The sequence below is a fragment of the Megalops cyprinoides genome, chromosome 1, assembly GCF_013368585.1.
Source record: "Megalops cyprinoides isolate fMegCyp1 chromosome 1, fMegCyp1.pri, whole genome shotgun sequence".
NCBI classification, from domain to species: Eukaryota; Metazoa; Chordata; class Actinopteri; order Elopiformes; family Megalopidae; genus Megalops; species Megalops cyprinoides.
The window spans coordinates 68,015,523-68,028,351 of NC_050583.1; the positions used below are offsets into that span (position 1 = coordinate 68,015,523).

The 12,829-nt window shown below is 43.2% G+C and overlaps 1 protein-coding gene across 4 annotated transcripts in view; it reads left to right on the plus strand.

Moving 5' to 3' along the window:
• Window positions 1–12,829, plus strand: part of LOC118778259 (CSC1-like protein 2) — a 47,796-nt gene extending 34,967 nt beyond the window's left edge. For 2 of the 4 annotated variants that reach the window (XM_036529717.1, XM_036529725.1), the window contains exons 14-23: window positions 4,793–4,946; window positions 5,308–5,414; window positions 5,718–5,804; window positions 6,062–6,127; window positions 6,809–6,971; window positions 7,596–7,701; window positions 8,528–8,695; window positions 9,428–9,543; window positions 9,692–9,769; window positions 10,892–12,829. In XM_036529717.1, coding sequence (XP_036385610.1) covers window positions 4,793–4,946; window positions 5,308–5,414; window positions 5,718–5,804; window positions 6,062–6,127; window positions 6,809–6,971; window positions 7,596–7,701; window positions 8,528–8,695; window positions 9,428–9,543; window positions 9,692–9,769; window positions 10,892–11,074 — 1,228 coding nt within the window. In that variant the 3' untranslated portion in view covers window positions 11,075–12,829. The remainder of the gene's footprint in view (window positions 1–4,792; window positions 4,947–5,307; window positions 5,415–5,717; window positions 5,805–6,061; window positions 6,128–6,808; window positions 6,972–7,595; window positions 7,702–8,527; window positions 8,696–9,427; window positions 9,544–9,691; window positions 9,770–10,891) is intronic. The other 2 variants (XM_036529742.1, XM_036529733.1) reach the window with 2 other exon arrangements.

A 12,829-nucleotide genomic window follows, 5' to 3' on the forward strand; every position in this document is an offset into this window, starting at 1 on the left:
TACACCCCTACCAACATGATTGAAGTTACAATTTACCTTCATCTACTGTATGCCTTCTATTTGGGACAGATACAATCAAACAATTCTGTTATTTACATATGTATACTTGCTATTGTCAATTGTTGGCCACATCTGAGAAACCTAGTGAATTCATATCATATCAAATTTCTGTGTAAAACCTGAAAGGGATTGAAACCGAAAGACTTGCACTAAAGGATTTTTCTCTGAAGATGAAAGCCTCTGTAAGCATATGAGGCACAAAACATGGATTTATATCGAAAATAAATAGTTTTTTGTGTGCTGGGTCAGTCCAGGTAGAGTCTGAAGAGGTGTGTCTTCAGGCCCCGTCTGAAGGAATGGGGTGAAGAAGCCGTCCGTAGTGAGACAGGGAGTTCGTTGCACCACTGGGGAGCGATGTAGGTGAAATGCCGATGTCTGGCAGAACGAGCACCTCCTGCCTTGACCATGCAAGGAGCGAGGCGTCCAGTTGCTGCTGAGCGCAGGGGTCGGGCTGGTGTGTAGGGCTGGATGAGTTCTTGGAGGTAGGCAGGGGCTGTCCTGTTGATTGCAGAGAAGGCGAGGGTCAGGGTCTTGAATCTGATCCTGGCAGCGACAGGAAGCCAGTGGAGGGATTTCAGCAGGGGAGTAACATGGGAGAATTTGGGGAGGTTGAAGATTAGTCGGGCAGCTGCATTCTGGATGAGCTGGAGAGGCTGGGTGGTATAGGTTGGGAGGCCTGCGAGGAGAGCGTTGCAGTAGTCCAGTCGAGGGAGAACTGTGGCCTGGATAAGGAGCTGCGTCGCGTATGTTGTCAGGAACGGATGAATCCTCCTGATGTTGTGGAGGAGGAATCGGCAGGCCTGTGACGTGCAAGCAATGTACTCCTTGAAGTCCAGGTTGCTGTCAAGGATGATACCCAAGCTCTTTGCTGACTGAGAGGATGGTATTGTGGTGCCATCGACAGTGATGGAGAGGTCATGCAGGGGGGAAGGGCCGGCTGGGATGAAGAGCAGTTCCGTTTTTCTGAGATATTGTAGTAGATTCTCACCGTAGATGTCAATGCATGTGTACCTGCTATAGAGGTTCTTATCAAAAGATATGCAAATTATACTGGAAAAAGGTCACATGTCAGGAAAATTGTGATTGTCTAATCCCATATAATCCATGCCATTATTGTTACAGTCGCAGATAAGATCTTCCATGCTCTATCTGGTTAATGCCTCTGGCTAATTTCCTTTGTAAGGTAGAAATATGTAATACACACATATTTCTCTAGATGTCTTGTTGACATCTGATGTGTTGTAAGATTGCATTTATGAACCCTGTTTCTTTTCCAAAAAGTGTACTGTCCCTGTAGAGTATACAGCATTGTTCAAGGTGTCTGGAATACGTTACACTACAGGTTGGTCATGCCTTCAGAACTTGTCTCTTTGCTTTGAACATGATTTCACTTGGGGAATAATGTCAATGCCCTGCTCTGTATTAAACTTAACGGTGTTCGTAAACACCTAAAGTAAGCCTATACGCTTTCAGCCTGTACCTTTTTTTTAGGATCACTCATCAGCAAGTGATCCTAAAAAATGCTGTGCACTCACATCAGAAGTACTCTAATGTGGTGCACAGCATCAAATGCTTCTATTTTCGACATTGTAATTAACATCATATTATAACAAGTAAAACCCATTGTTGTTTTTTGTTAACTTTATTATCTACTCTTGAGTCATCCTCATTTAACGTGGATCTAGTAGGTCTCCACATACTTTCCAAATTTCTTATTTTTGGTGTCTTGAAGGCTAAAATTAAAACAATTGAAGACTTTTTAAAGCTTTGTTTACACATTGTAATCAGTAATACCTAAGGTAAAATCAAATAGTTCACTTTTGAATATCTTGGTTGCGTAAGTCTGCACACCCTTTTTCTTTGGAAAATACATAAAATTGTTGCTGTATGTATGTAGTGGTCAGTCCTTAATGTTGCTGTTGGCCTCTTGGTGTCTTCCCTTATAAGATGCCTCCTTGAAAGGTCGTCCCTCTTGAAGGGACGGCCTGATCTAGGCAAGGTCCTGGTGGTGCCATATTTGGTACGTTTCTTGATTATGGCTTTGACTGTGTTCCATGATATGTTAAAGGCCTTTGATATCTTTTTATAACCCTCGCCTGATCTGTACCTCCAGAATAATTTGATTCTTGAGACTTCTGGTAGCTGCTTGTTTCCCACAGAAACTTCTAGATCTACTGTATATTGGCAATTAAACAATTAAATCTGTTTGAAGATAATTGTATAAATTGTGTTAATTGTGTAAATGTGTGATTCCCCAAGTTGTGGCTGACAAATGTGAAAAGACTCCGTGTCATTATAGGTTAGTTTTATGAAATCTCCTGGTTTGTACTGAGCCATATCTATATGGAAATATAAATATAAATATAAATATATGTAAATCGACTCTGTGTAGCCAAAGCACTGCATTATAGGACTTCTGTATTGCTTCCTTGGTTGTTCATGAACTTATCTAAGCAATAGACAGTGGTTCAGAAAAGGATATTTTGAGGTATCCCTGGATCTCCCCAGGATTAAATGAAAAGGAGAAAGGGAAAAAGCACCTGTTTTCTATATGAGATGTTCATTTTGGTATCTCTTGAAGCCTAAGGAAAAGCACTTTTTTGGACAGTCTGTCCCTTTAACAGTTGTCCCCAGCATAGAGGCTGCACCTGCAGAGACTTTGTGCATAGCTCGCTCCGCGAGTCCCACGGGCTCTCCGACGGGAGAGGACCCTGTGCGGAGTCTCTGCATCAGCACTCTCCCTCGAACCTCTTTGGCATTCTGCAGAGGTTGCTCCTATCTGCTAATTACACATGGAACTGGGTCACGCTATAGGAACGATCTCTACAGCAGTCATCACTCCCAGCCGCACGTCAGAAGCTGGCAGGATTCCAACAGATGTATCGGGTAAAGACAGCCACAGGCACGCTGCAGCCTGACAGAATGAGAAAAGACGACTGTTATATTCAAACCCCTCTCATCTGTTTTGCGCCCTCCGCGCAATCAATCTGAGTCTGACCTATTGCTAGTGGTGAGAATTCATTGTCATTTTCTAATAGCTGCTTAGAAAGGCTTTTCTGGGCAAATCGAGAGAGCAGTTTTATGTCTGTGCAAATGAGGTTAGATAAGAAAAAAAAAGAAATGGCTGATGATTAATGCAATATTAGCGGTGCTACACATTCCTGTCCTTGAGTTCTATCACGAATGATAAAGCTGTTTCAGTGAAAAGTCACTCACTTTTCAGTGCTTGGTGCAGGCAGAGCATTAATGTTTAAATTTATATTTTAGTTTTGGGGGGACAGCATTAAATGAAGTCCATTCGGTTATGGAGTAAGCTGCAGAATAAGCTGTGCTTGAGCGATTGTGTTAGAGCTTCAAGAAGGAGGCTGTATGTGAATGAGGTAGAGCTCCAGAACTCATTACTGACCTCCGCCCCATCAACCCGCAGTCAGCTCTTTTCCCAGAAAAATCAGTGCAGAACCCCCTCGAAAGGTTAAACCTGGGGGGAGTGCACATGCTGAGACTCACAAAAACTGTACATACGGTATATATGTGACTGCCTTCCCTGACATATTATAACCATTCATTTGACCTTCAATGCTGTGCCTGCAACACTGCATTACCTAGACAGGGGGTTTGACAATATTGAAATGTTAAATCAATGTTATGCTTTTGTATATATTTTAGTACACATATAGGACATATAATTACAATAATGCCTCTTTCAGTCATGTATTTTTGCATATACTGTACAATTAAAGAGTTTCCATTTTAATTCAGCCAATTCAGGGAATTGATATAAATTCAGTTCAGGAATTTAACATTGTTATTATCCATGAAGATTTTTTAATTTCCTGAATTAACTGAATTGAAATTGAATTGACCTCTAACTCTCATGCAAAAGACTGCACATATGAATGAATGATATACTTTGTAATGTAAGATATATATTTAAATATATTGAGTATAGCTTCCATGTATTGTTATTTTAGATTTGACCATGTATGTTTGGGGAATAATACCCCTGATCCCACACTTGTAATGATATCACCAGATGCCCTGCTAACCTGTGAACAACATGCACAAAATACGGTGCTGTACACATAATTTGACTGTATTCCTCACAGAGTTTCTACACAAACTGGTGATCATTGATTTAAAAATAATAATATCACACCCAAATTTCGCCCACTGTTTTGTTGTTATTGCTGTTGGCACTTTGTAGAAGTTAACTTCTGCTTTCTTGGATTTTTTTCCTGCTTAAAAAAAGCTTTGGAGACAGGGAGGTGTTAGACTCTGTGAGCATGATGTGATCTTGTGCATTCTCACACTGCAGGTGTGAAAATTGCCACCAACTTGCACACCTACTCTTATCAAGGAACAAATCAGTCACTTAGGCGTGACTGGGTTATTGTGTTTGACAGCTCCCGCCTCAAGCCTGTCATAGTTCAAAGTTATTTTCTTGATTTCTTATTATTAAGGGACTAAATAATTGTCCAATAAGGGATTGTTCTGATGCTGAAATGACCATGCTGTAGTGTAAACATAATCTTTTGAAAATGAAAAATGAACCTGAAGTGAAAAATTATTCTCAATGGAAGCCAGATGAAAGCATTCTGACAGAATGACTTGCCTGAAAGGCTCGAATGTGAGTGTGATGCAGTGTAACCGACTAGGTGGACTATTTCAGTCTGTAACTGCGTATCAGCTGATGCCGGTCTAACAGTGGCTGACCTTTTTCCGCTTCCGACAGGGAGCACTTGTCTCTGGGAGGCTTGCGCTGGTGGCTGCGCTGCTTCATTATCAACTGCATCCTCTTCCTCCTGCTCTTCTTCCTCACCACTCCTGCCATCATCATCTCCACTATGGACAAGTTCAACGTAACCAAGCCTGTAGAGTACCTCAATGTAAGTGTGGACACCTACTTATGCGACTTACTGCTCTGTCGATGGGGGTGGGGGGGTGGGCGGTGCAACAGTGCAAATTACTGAATGTGTGTTGCATTCCCTGAATAGTTTGTGTAGTGTTATGTTTTATAAAGAATAGTTCAATTCATTTAAAGTCCAAAAAAATCAGGATATCAAGTTATCCATTCAGAATCCAAATTGTTTCTATTATACTAGAATAAAATTGTCCAGATGAGAAGCAAGATTGTTTACATCTGAAAGTGAATACTCTAACCACTTGGACAAATCTGGCCAAAGTGCATAGCTACTGCTGAGAGACTCCAGAGAACTGACAGAATTGTCTCTGTATTTCTGTCCCTAGAACCCCATCATCACCCAATTCTTCCCCACTCTGCTTCTGTGGGCTTTTTCCGCCCTGCTGCCCACCATCGTCTATTACTCTGCCTTCTTTGAGGCCCATTGGACCAGGTACAGGCTCCCAGCCAGTGTGACGTTCACTGTGTCTTCCTCATGCACTCTCTACACCCTACAGATGTGATCTTATGAAATCTTCACATTTGAAAAGCCAACTTTTCAATAAGGCTTCATCATGTGATTTTTCCAACCTTTTGGATTACGTCAATTTAGAACATTCTGTAGGTCTGTTGAATAGCTTTTATTAGACCCCGGAACTTTATGTAAGGGTTTCAGGGGCAAGGCAGACTCAGCTTTCTTCTGTTTGGATAAAGTGTGCTACCCGGGTGACCTCCTTTCTCTGTGCATGCTTAACAGGTCAGGAGAGAACAGGACTACCATGCATAAGTGTTATACCTTCCTCATCTTCATGGTCCTTGTGTTACCTTCCCTGGGGCTCAGTAGGTATGTACTTCAACATTTTCTTTCTGTCCTCGAAGACCAGATATGGTAAAATTAGCCTGGAAGCATGTGGTCTTTGTGAGGGATGGTCAGATGTTGTTGTTTTTCCAAAAATGTTGCAGAAGTGATGCATAATGATAAAATCGTACACCTTAAGATTTTAATTTTATGAGACCTGTTTACTAAGTATGGGCATTGTAATCTTGTGGTTAATCTGAAATCCTCCTTTTTTGATTGATTTTTTTTCTCTCTCAATGTAGTTTGGATGTTTTCTTCCGCTGGCTGTTCGATAAGAGATTTTTGGACGATGCCCCTGTCAGATTTGAGTAAGTAAAGTCAGTTTTTCACTGACTTTTCACATTTTCACATTTTTATCACTCTATATGCCTTGCATTTTAAGATTTTGAAGTCTCATTTCATTTATTATAGAGTGTGATCCTGCTGCGTGTGTAGTTGTTTAGCTTAACATTTGCTGTGTTAAACCCTTTTACCAAATCCCTGTGTACTGAGCATATAGGTCTTTGGTTTGTGGAAACCAGGAAATTCTGGGGCATATTAACTTGTCATTTATCCTGATGTTCAACCTTGAGAATGGTATTTGAATGTTTATGAATATATAAAAACAAAAGAGCTTTTTTCTCAGCAGTACTCAATACTCAATACTTCAAGACTAAATGATGTATGAAGTAATAGATAATATTAGTTTTTTTTGCAGCCTGGCATTGTTAGAGAATGCCAAATTCTCTGCAACAAGTTAACATGCAAAGAACTGGATTTTTCTGAAGTGCTTGGGGAAAACAGTCTTATACAATTCACATATTCAGTTTTAGAGCCTGTAGAATATTTGTATATTAGCATATGCCTAGTCAGAACAGTATGCTCTTGTGCGGAGTGTTCTCAGTATCCATCCTGCTTACGCAGTTGCGGTTCTGTGCTGTAGTGGCAGCACCAGCAGCAGACGCCCTGAGCCCCTCTGTTACTCACCTTTCTGTCTGCATGTTCTCTAGGTGTGTCTTCCTCCCGGACAATGGTGCCTTCTTTGTCAACTATGTCATTGCGTCGGCATTCATCGGCAATGCCATGGACCTCCTGCGCATCCCAGGCCTGCTCATGTACATGATCCGGCTCTGCCTGGCCCGTTCGGCCGCAGAGAGGCGCAACGTCAAGCGGGTAAGGGGCCCATTGCGTTAGATAGGCAGCCACCTGCGGTTCCCAAAGTACATCACGTTACATTACATTATATTAGCAGATGCTCTTCTCCGGAGTGACTTACATAGTTTACAATTTTTGCATGTTATCCTATTATACAACTGGGTATTTTATACAAGCAATTCAGCTTAAGTACCTTGTCTAAAAGCACAATATCAAAGCCTAATGGGAATTAGGGTGGCAAACTTTGGGTTTGAAGCCATAATACTTAACAGTCTATGACACTGCTTCCCCCTTTACTGAATAAATAAACCAGCTGTGTGCAGATATATTAAATGCCGGTATATTAAATTACAGTTGCTTAGCTTCATGTGTTTCAGATGAGAACATCAAGTCACATTTCTAGCTAGTTCATTATTGTAGGTAAACATATGTCTGGACTGGTATTTGAAATCTGTCCTAATAACAAATTGAGCAGAATGACATGAAAAGTCACTGTCCAGATTCAAGTGGGATTTTGTGATGAGTGGGAGGGACCTCTTAAGTGAAAACAAGCGATGTTAGTGACCTCCAGTGTTTTTGACATTGTGCTTTTGTCCTGAATAACTCCCTGCCTCTTGACTGCAATGTCCTCATCCCCTACAGCACCAGGCTTATGAGTTCCAGTTCGGTGCTGCCTATGCCTGGATGATGAACGTCTTCACTGTTGTCATGACGTACAGCATCACGTGCCCTATAATTGTCCCCTTTGGTGAGTCCCTCCTGCATAGTGGCTCTTTAAGGGGCCAGTATCTTCTGCTGTCCACTGCATCCACATATAATTGTTACAGAGAGGTCAGCACAATGACAAACTATCCAGTCAGCTTGTATAGACCGTATTCAGATAGGGATGCTGTAAAAAAGCATACTTGTGTCTACTTCATAAATTATGAAATTTGGTACTGGGGAATATGTGATTTTATATGAGAGGTCAGGTGGAACTCATACCATTGCCCCCAAGTATTTGTTTTTTGTGCATTATCTGTTCCCAAGGAGCAAGCTGAACATCTAATTTATACGTTTATACATTTATAATTTACTCAATTCTGGTTGACGAACACTGTCATATTACAAATCCTGACTGGTTTGCATTATGTTTATTTGCATTATGTTTTCATAGGGAGGAAACAAGCAGTAGAGACTTGTTAACTGAGAGACAGTGTGTGAATGGTTAGCTGGGAATGTGTCTGCTGGTAAAATGCTTCCTCCTGCTGTTTTTAAGGAGTATGACTCACTGGGTCATGAGGTCTGTACTGCAGAGAAGAGAATGCAGCCTGAAGTGTCTGGATCAGTGCAGGGCTCACAGACTCTGTTCATATCACAGCTGGCATGCAGCATTCTGGCTAGCAGTGCTGCCCTAATGTAAACCTGACATTGCCCAAATGTTACGTTATCACAGCAGTTTAAAATGTTGTCATGATATTAGATTGGTGTTCCAGACAGAAGGCTTCTTGGTTTCTTGTTCATTTTGAGATTGAATTTTGGACCTTCATCCCCACCCCCACCCCCGCCCCCCTACACTTTCCCGTCTCCCCCAGGTCTGATGTACATGCTCCTAAAACATCTGGTGGACAGATACAATATGTACTACGCCTACCTGCCCTCCAAGCTGGACAAGAAGATCCACTCAGGTGCAGTCAACCAGGTGGTGGCTGCACCCATCCTCTGTCTATTTTGGCTTCTCTTCTTCTCCACTGTGCGCACAGGTGAGACATATTGGGGATGGGGGATGAGGGAGCAGGCCGTGACCCAACAGAGCAGATAAACTTGTGCTGTCCCTCCTGTCAGGCCTCCTCCAAATCTGCGCTTTCTCAAAGTCGTTGCAGAAGAGACCACCCACCTACAGTAGACAACAGATGGGAGTTGCAATGTTGCATGTTGTAGATTCTTATTTCCTAAATTATGCCACCGTGTTTTTTCGTGTTGCCTTGGTTTCATGGTGCATGGAACGTTGATGCATGGGCTGTTTTACTTCAGATCCTTCAGATCCTCACCTACTCTCCCTACATTGGGGGTTTAAATTTCCCTAGTGTGTAATCCTTCATTTATTAAAAAAAACATTTTTGATCCAACATAGCACCATCTCTCAAGCAGGTAGGTCCATTTTCAATCCAATGTTGAAGTGATTGAAAGTAATTGTGACTCATTTACCGATTATTTAAGTGACACTGTTGACTTTAAGGATAAAATCGGAAAAATGCTGGTGGCCAGCCACTCTTTGAACCTGCTTTCAGACTTACATGAGATACCTACAGATAGATAAATGTTGAGCAAGACCTTTAAAGTGTCTTCTGCTTGTGGTCTGTTCACTGCCACGATTTGCTAAAAGAAAGTCCTTTGTGACCTTTAGTGAAAAGCTCCAGTAGGCACTTAGCTCGGCTTGTTTAGGGTAACTGCGTCTTCTCTTCTTCTCCTACCCCTGCATTTGAATTGGACAGGTTTTGTGACCCCGACAACCCTGTTCACACTGGTGGTCCTCATCATCACCATCGTAGTCTGCCTGTCACATGTCTGCTTCGGCCACTTCAAGTACCTCAGCGCTCACAACTACAAGGTACGGGTCTCAGTGCTCAAGGTACGGGTCACGGTTGTCAGGTTTGTCTTCTCGGAGATGCAGCCAATTGTAAATTCAGGTAGTGGCAGTAGGTACCACTTTGTCTGCTTCGGCAGTGCTGTGACCCTCTTCTCATCTTCTATGACAGATCGATACAAAGGACACAGACGTGGACGGGTTAGAAAATGGCCGCCCGGCCCGCTCCTCACCCTCCAACAAGTCACAGGTAAGTGGACCCGCTCACTCACTTTCCTCAACATCATAATCTTTATCACAAATTGATGATACAATAGATAGGAATTTTCATATGACCAAAAAGGGAAGGTGGTGAATGATGTGAAGAGTTCAACATTAATAGTTACCTGATTGCCTGAGGCAAGCAAAAATATGTATCAGGTATGCAAAACCAGCCGGTGACCAATTGTGCAAGTGATGATTTAGGGAAAATATAGCATTTCAGTTCGCAAAATCATGGTTTCTGTGCGCCTACTGCCAAGCAAGCACATCAGCAGTTGTGTGTGTATGGGTCATTTTTTGGTCTAAAAAAGAATGCAGTGGGTCACGTTGGGGCCTGTGAAAAATCATATCTTAGCTCTTGACCAGAAACTAGTTAAATGTGACAGTGGAAGTGGACCAAAGCTAGTGAGACAAGTTGAGCAGCTTTTTTTTCTTCTCAGTGCACCTTTCACAGCTGCCCCCCCTCCCAGCCCCTCCTAGTCAGAAGTCTGAAGTGTTTCTTAACCACTGGGTTCTGTCCCAAAAAGGACCATGGCAGTTTCACTACTGGGCCACGAGAGAAAAAACCTACCTCTGTTAATGTGTATGAATTAGCAACAAGTGAAACTTTTAATTAAGTGACCAAACAGCAGTGGTATCTACTATTGTGTCACAGGACTCATTTTTCACACTGAGGTTGTTGACAGTTGTAACTAGTTGCCTAAGTAGATTTGTAGGTAGCTCGTTATTATAACTTTGTTAGCTCAGCTGGATAATATAACCAGCTAGCTAGCTATGTATTACAGTTGGCTACCAAGTTATTTTATATCAGAAGATATCTTTCAGCGTGAAAAGTTTAACCGACTTGGTTTCACATACTACCACAGTCTGGGCTTGCAGACACTGCTCACTGGAGCAACTAATGCAGTTTCCAACATTAAGAGTTTGTACAATTACAGAAAACCTAGAAAGTTAGAACAATGCTAGGACAAGTAAGTGGGATTCTCATTGTTGTGGACAATAAGAAAGACTGGCTTGTCTAGGTTTAGTCACTTGTGTAGGGTTTGTCTGAAAAGGGGTTGTCCTTAATCTTAATTATAATTTTCTTTCTTACCCCTCTCCCACCTTGTAGCAGATGTATATTGCCCAGGTCCTGCAGGATGCCAACTCAGATGAGGCTGGTGCGGGCAGTGGGGAAGACGACGGCCAGGTGTCCTCGCAAGACGAGGACATGATCAATGCGGGGAACAGCATCAATGAAGCAGACTTCCAGTCGGGTGAGGACAGCCTCATAGCCAATGAGGTCCACCAGTAATGCCCTCCTGCTCCAGAACAGATAGTGGGACTGCAGGAGAAAAGGCGTCGCCGCGGGGAAGAGAGGAACCGAGGGCAGCGCTGAACTATGTCAAAAATGAAATCACCAGATCCACATCTCTACTCAGATTCCAGGACCATCAGGCCTGATTCCCCCCACTGCAGAGTCACAGTTAGCTACAGGGCACCTGACACCATGCTGTGCACTGGATGCTGATTTGTAAATCTCCTCCCACCAGCATCACGGTTGCAGGAACTTGTGTTCACAAATGCAGGAATTTTGATTGGCTCTGCACAGAAAGGCACAGATGTACAGCCAGGGAATCTCCGCGAGGGAACCAGGAGTTGTGGACAGATTTGCAAAGATATGAGCCTTAGAGGTCCAAGCCTCCTTGAGTTTTCAGGGGCCTCCCTCCAGTGCACTGCATTTAGGAGTTACATTGACACTGCTTGTCCCTAAGATGTGAATATTATATTACATTTGTTTCTTCAATGCCATGCAGCCCCTCCATCTGCACATCTGTGGAGTGGAGACCAGCTGCAGAGATAGGACGCCTTTTTTGCCCCCTTTCATTGGCTGCAGATGAGGATAGACAGCAGGAAAGTCCCCGTACAGAGCCTTGCACATCCCTTATATGCTGAAGCACAAAGGTGCATTTTTTGATGTTTGTATGTTTAACCAGCAATAGTGCTGCAGCACACCTACCGTCCTGGTTTTGTAAAGTTGTTGAAAGCGTTTAAAGGCCTGTCACGCTACCAAAAAGAGAAGATGCTGTAAAAATGAGGACTGCCATTGCCGTATCCAGGAGTGCTACACTCTTGCATGTTCAGTTGTGCTGAGGCATCGGAGCTGAATTGCTGAGGCGCGAGTGATGCTCTGAAATGGCCCGCGATTCCACTACAGCCGGTTGCCCGATTTCCCGAAACTTGGTGGGAGGCAGATGAGGATTTGGAGATGTGCATGCCTTGAGACATGGAAATGCAGTGGAAGTGCTACATGGGGAGAGTTGACCAGCTATAAATGTGAAGGCAATAAGTCTGCAGCCCTTCTCTGAACTCTGAGATGTGCCCGCCGTACCTAAGATATCATGCATCCCTTAGGGTTCCCCAATTTCATCAACACTCCATCATGATTTCTCCCCACAATTAATGCATTTTGACATGGCTTTTTACCTAGTAATAATGCTTTGCTGTCTTTATCTTGGTTGCTGATACTAATGGTTGACTTATGTTGTGTGTTTTTTTATTGCATAGGACATTTCCAAGGAATAGTACAGTTTTGTCAACTGCAGAAAGAAAAGATCACTGACTCACCTGTTTCTTTTCAGACAATTGATCTACAGTCTTTAATGAATTAGTCCCACAGTCTTTGCGGGGAGGCCAGTAGCATCATCTCGCGATTCTTCTGGCTGGATGTGTTCAGTTTAGAACAGCCCTCCGACACCTCTCTTTCCAGTTTCTGCGTGTAGCCCTCCAAATAAGTAGGACATTGAGGTGCCTGTGCCCCACCCCGCATTTCAGTGGCAGAAAGGGAAGCCAGAACTGTCCCGGGAGAGCGCTGTGCTGGACACAACCTGTAAACCGCAGTGACCACCAGGCTGCAGCGTGGCTGATGTTCACCTCAGAGAGCCCAGCTGTGGTGCCAGCCTAACACCAGCCCCTGCCTCTAATTCAGTGTTCCACAATTCCGCGGTGGCTCAGACGCTGCCAGCTCGGACCGGCATCTGGAGACGGGAGGCTGACACTCTGATCTGTC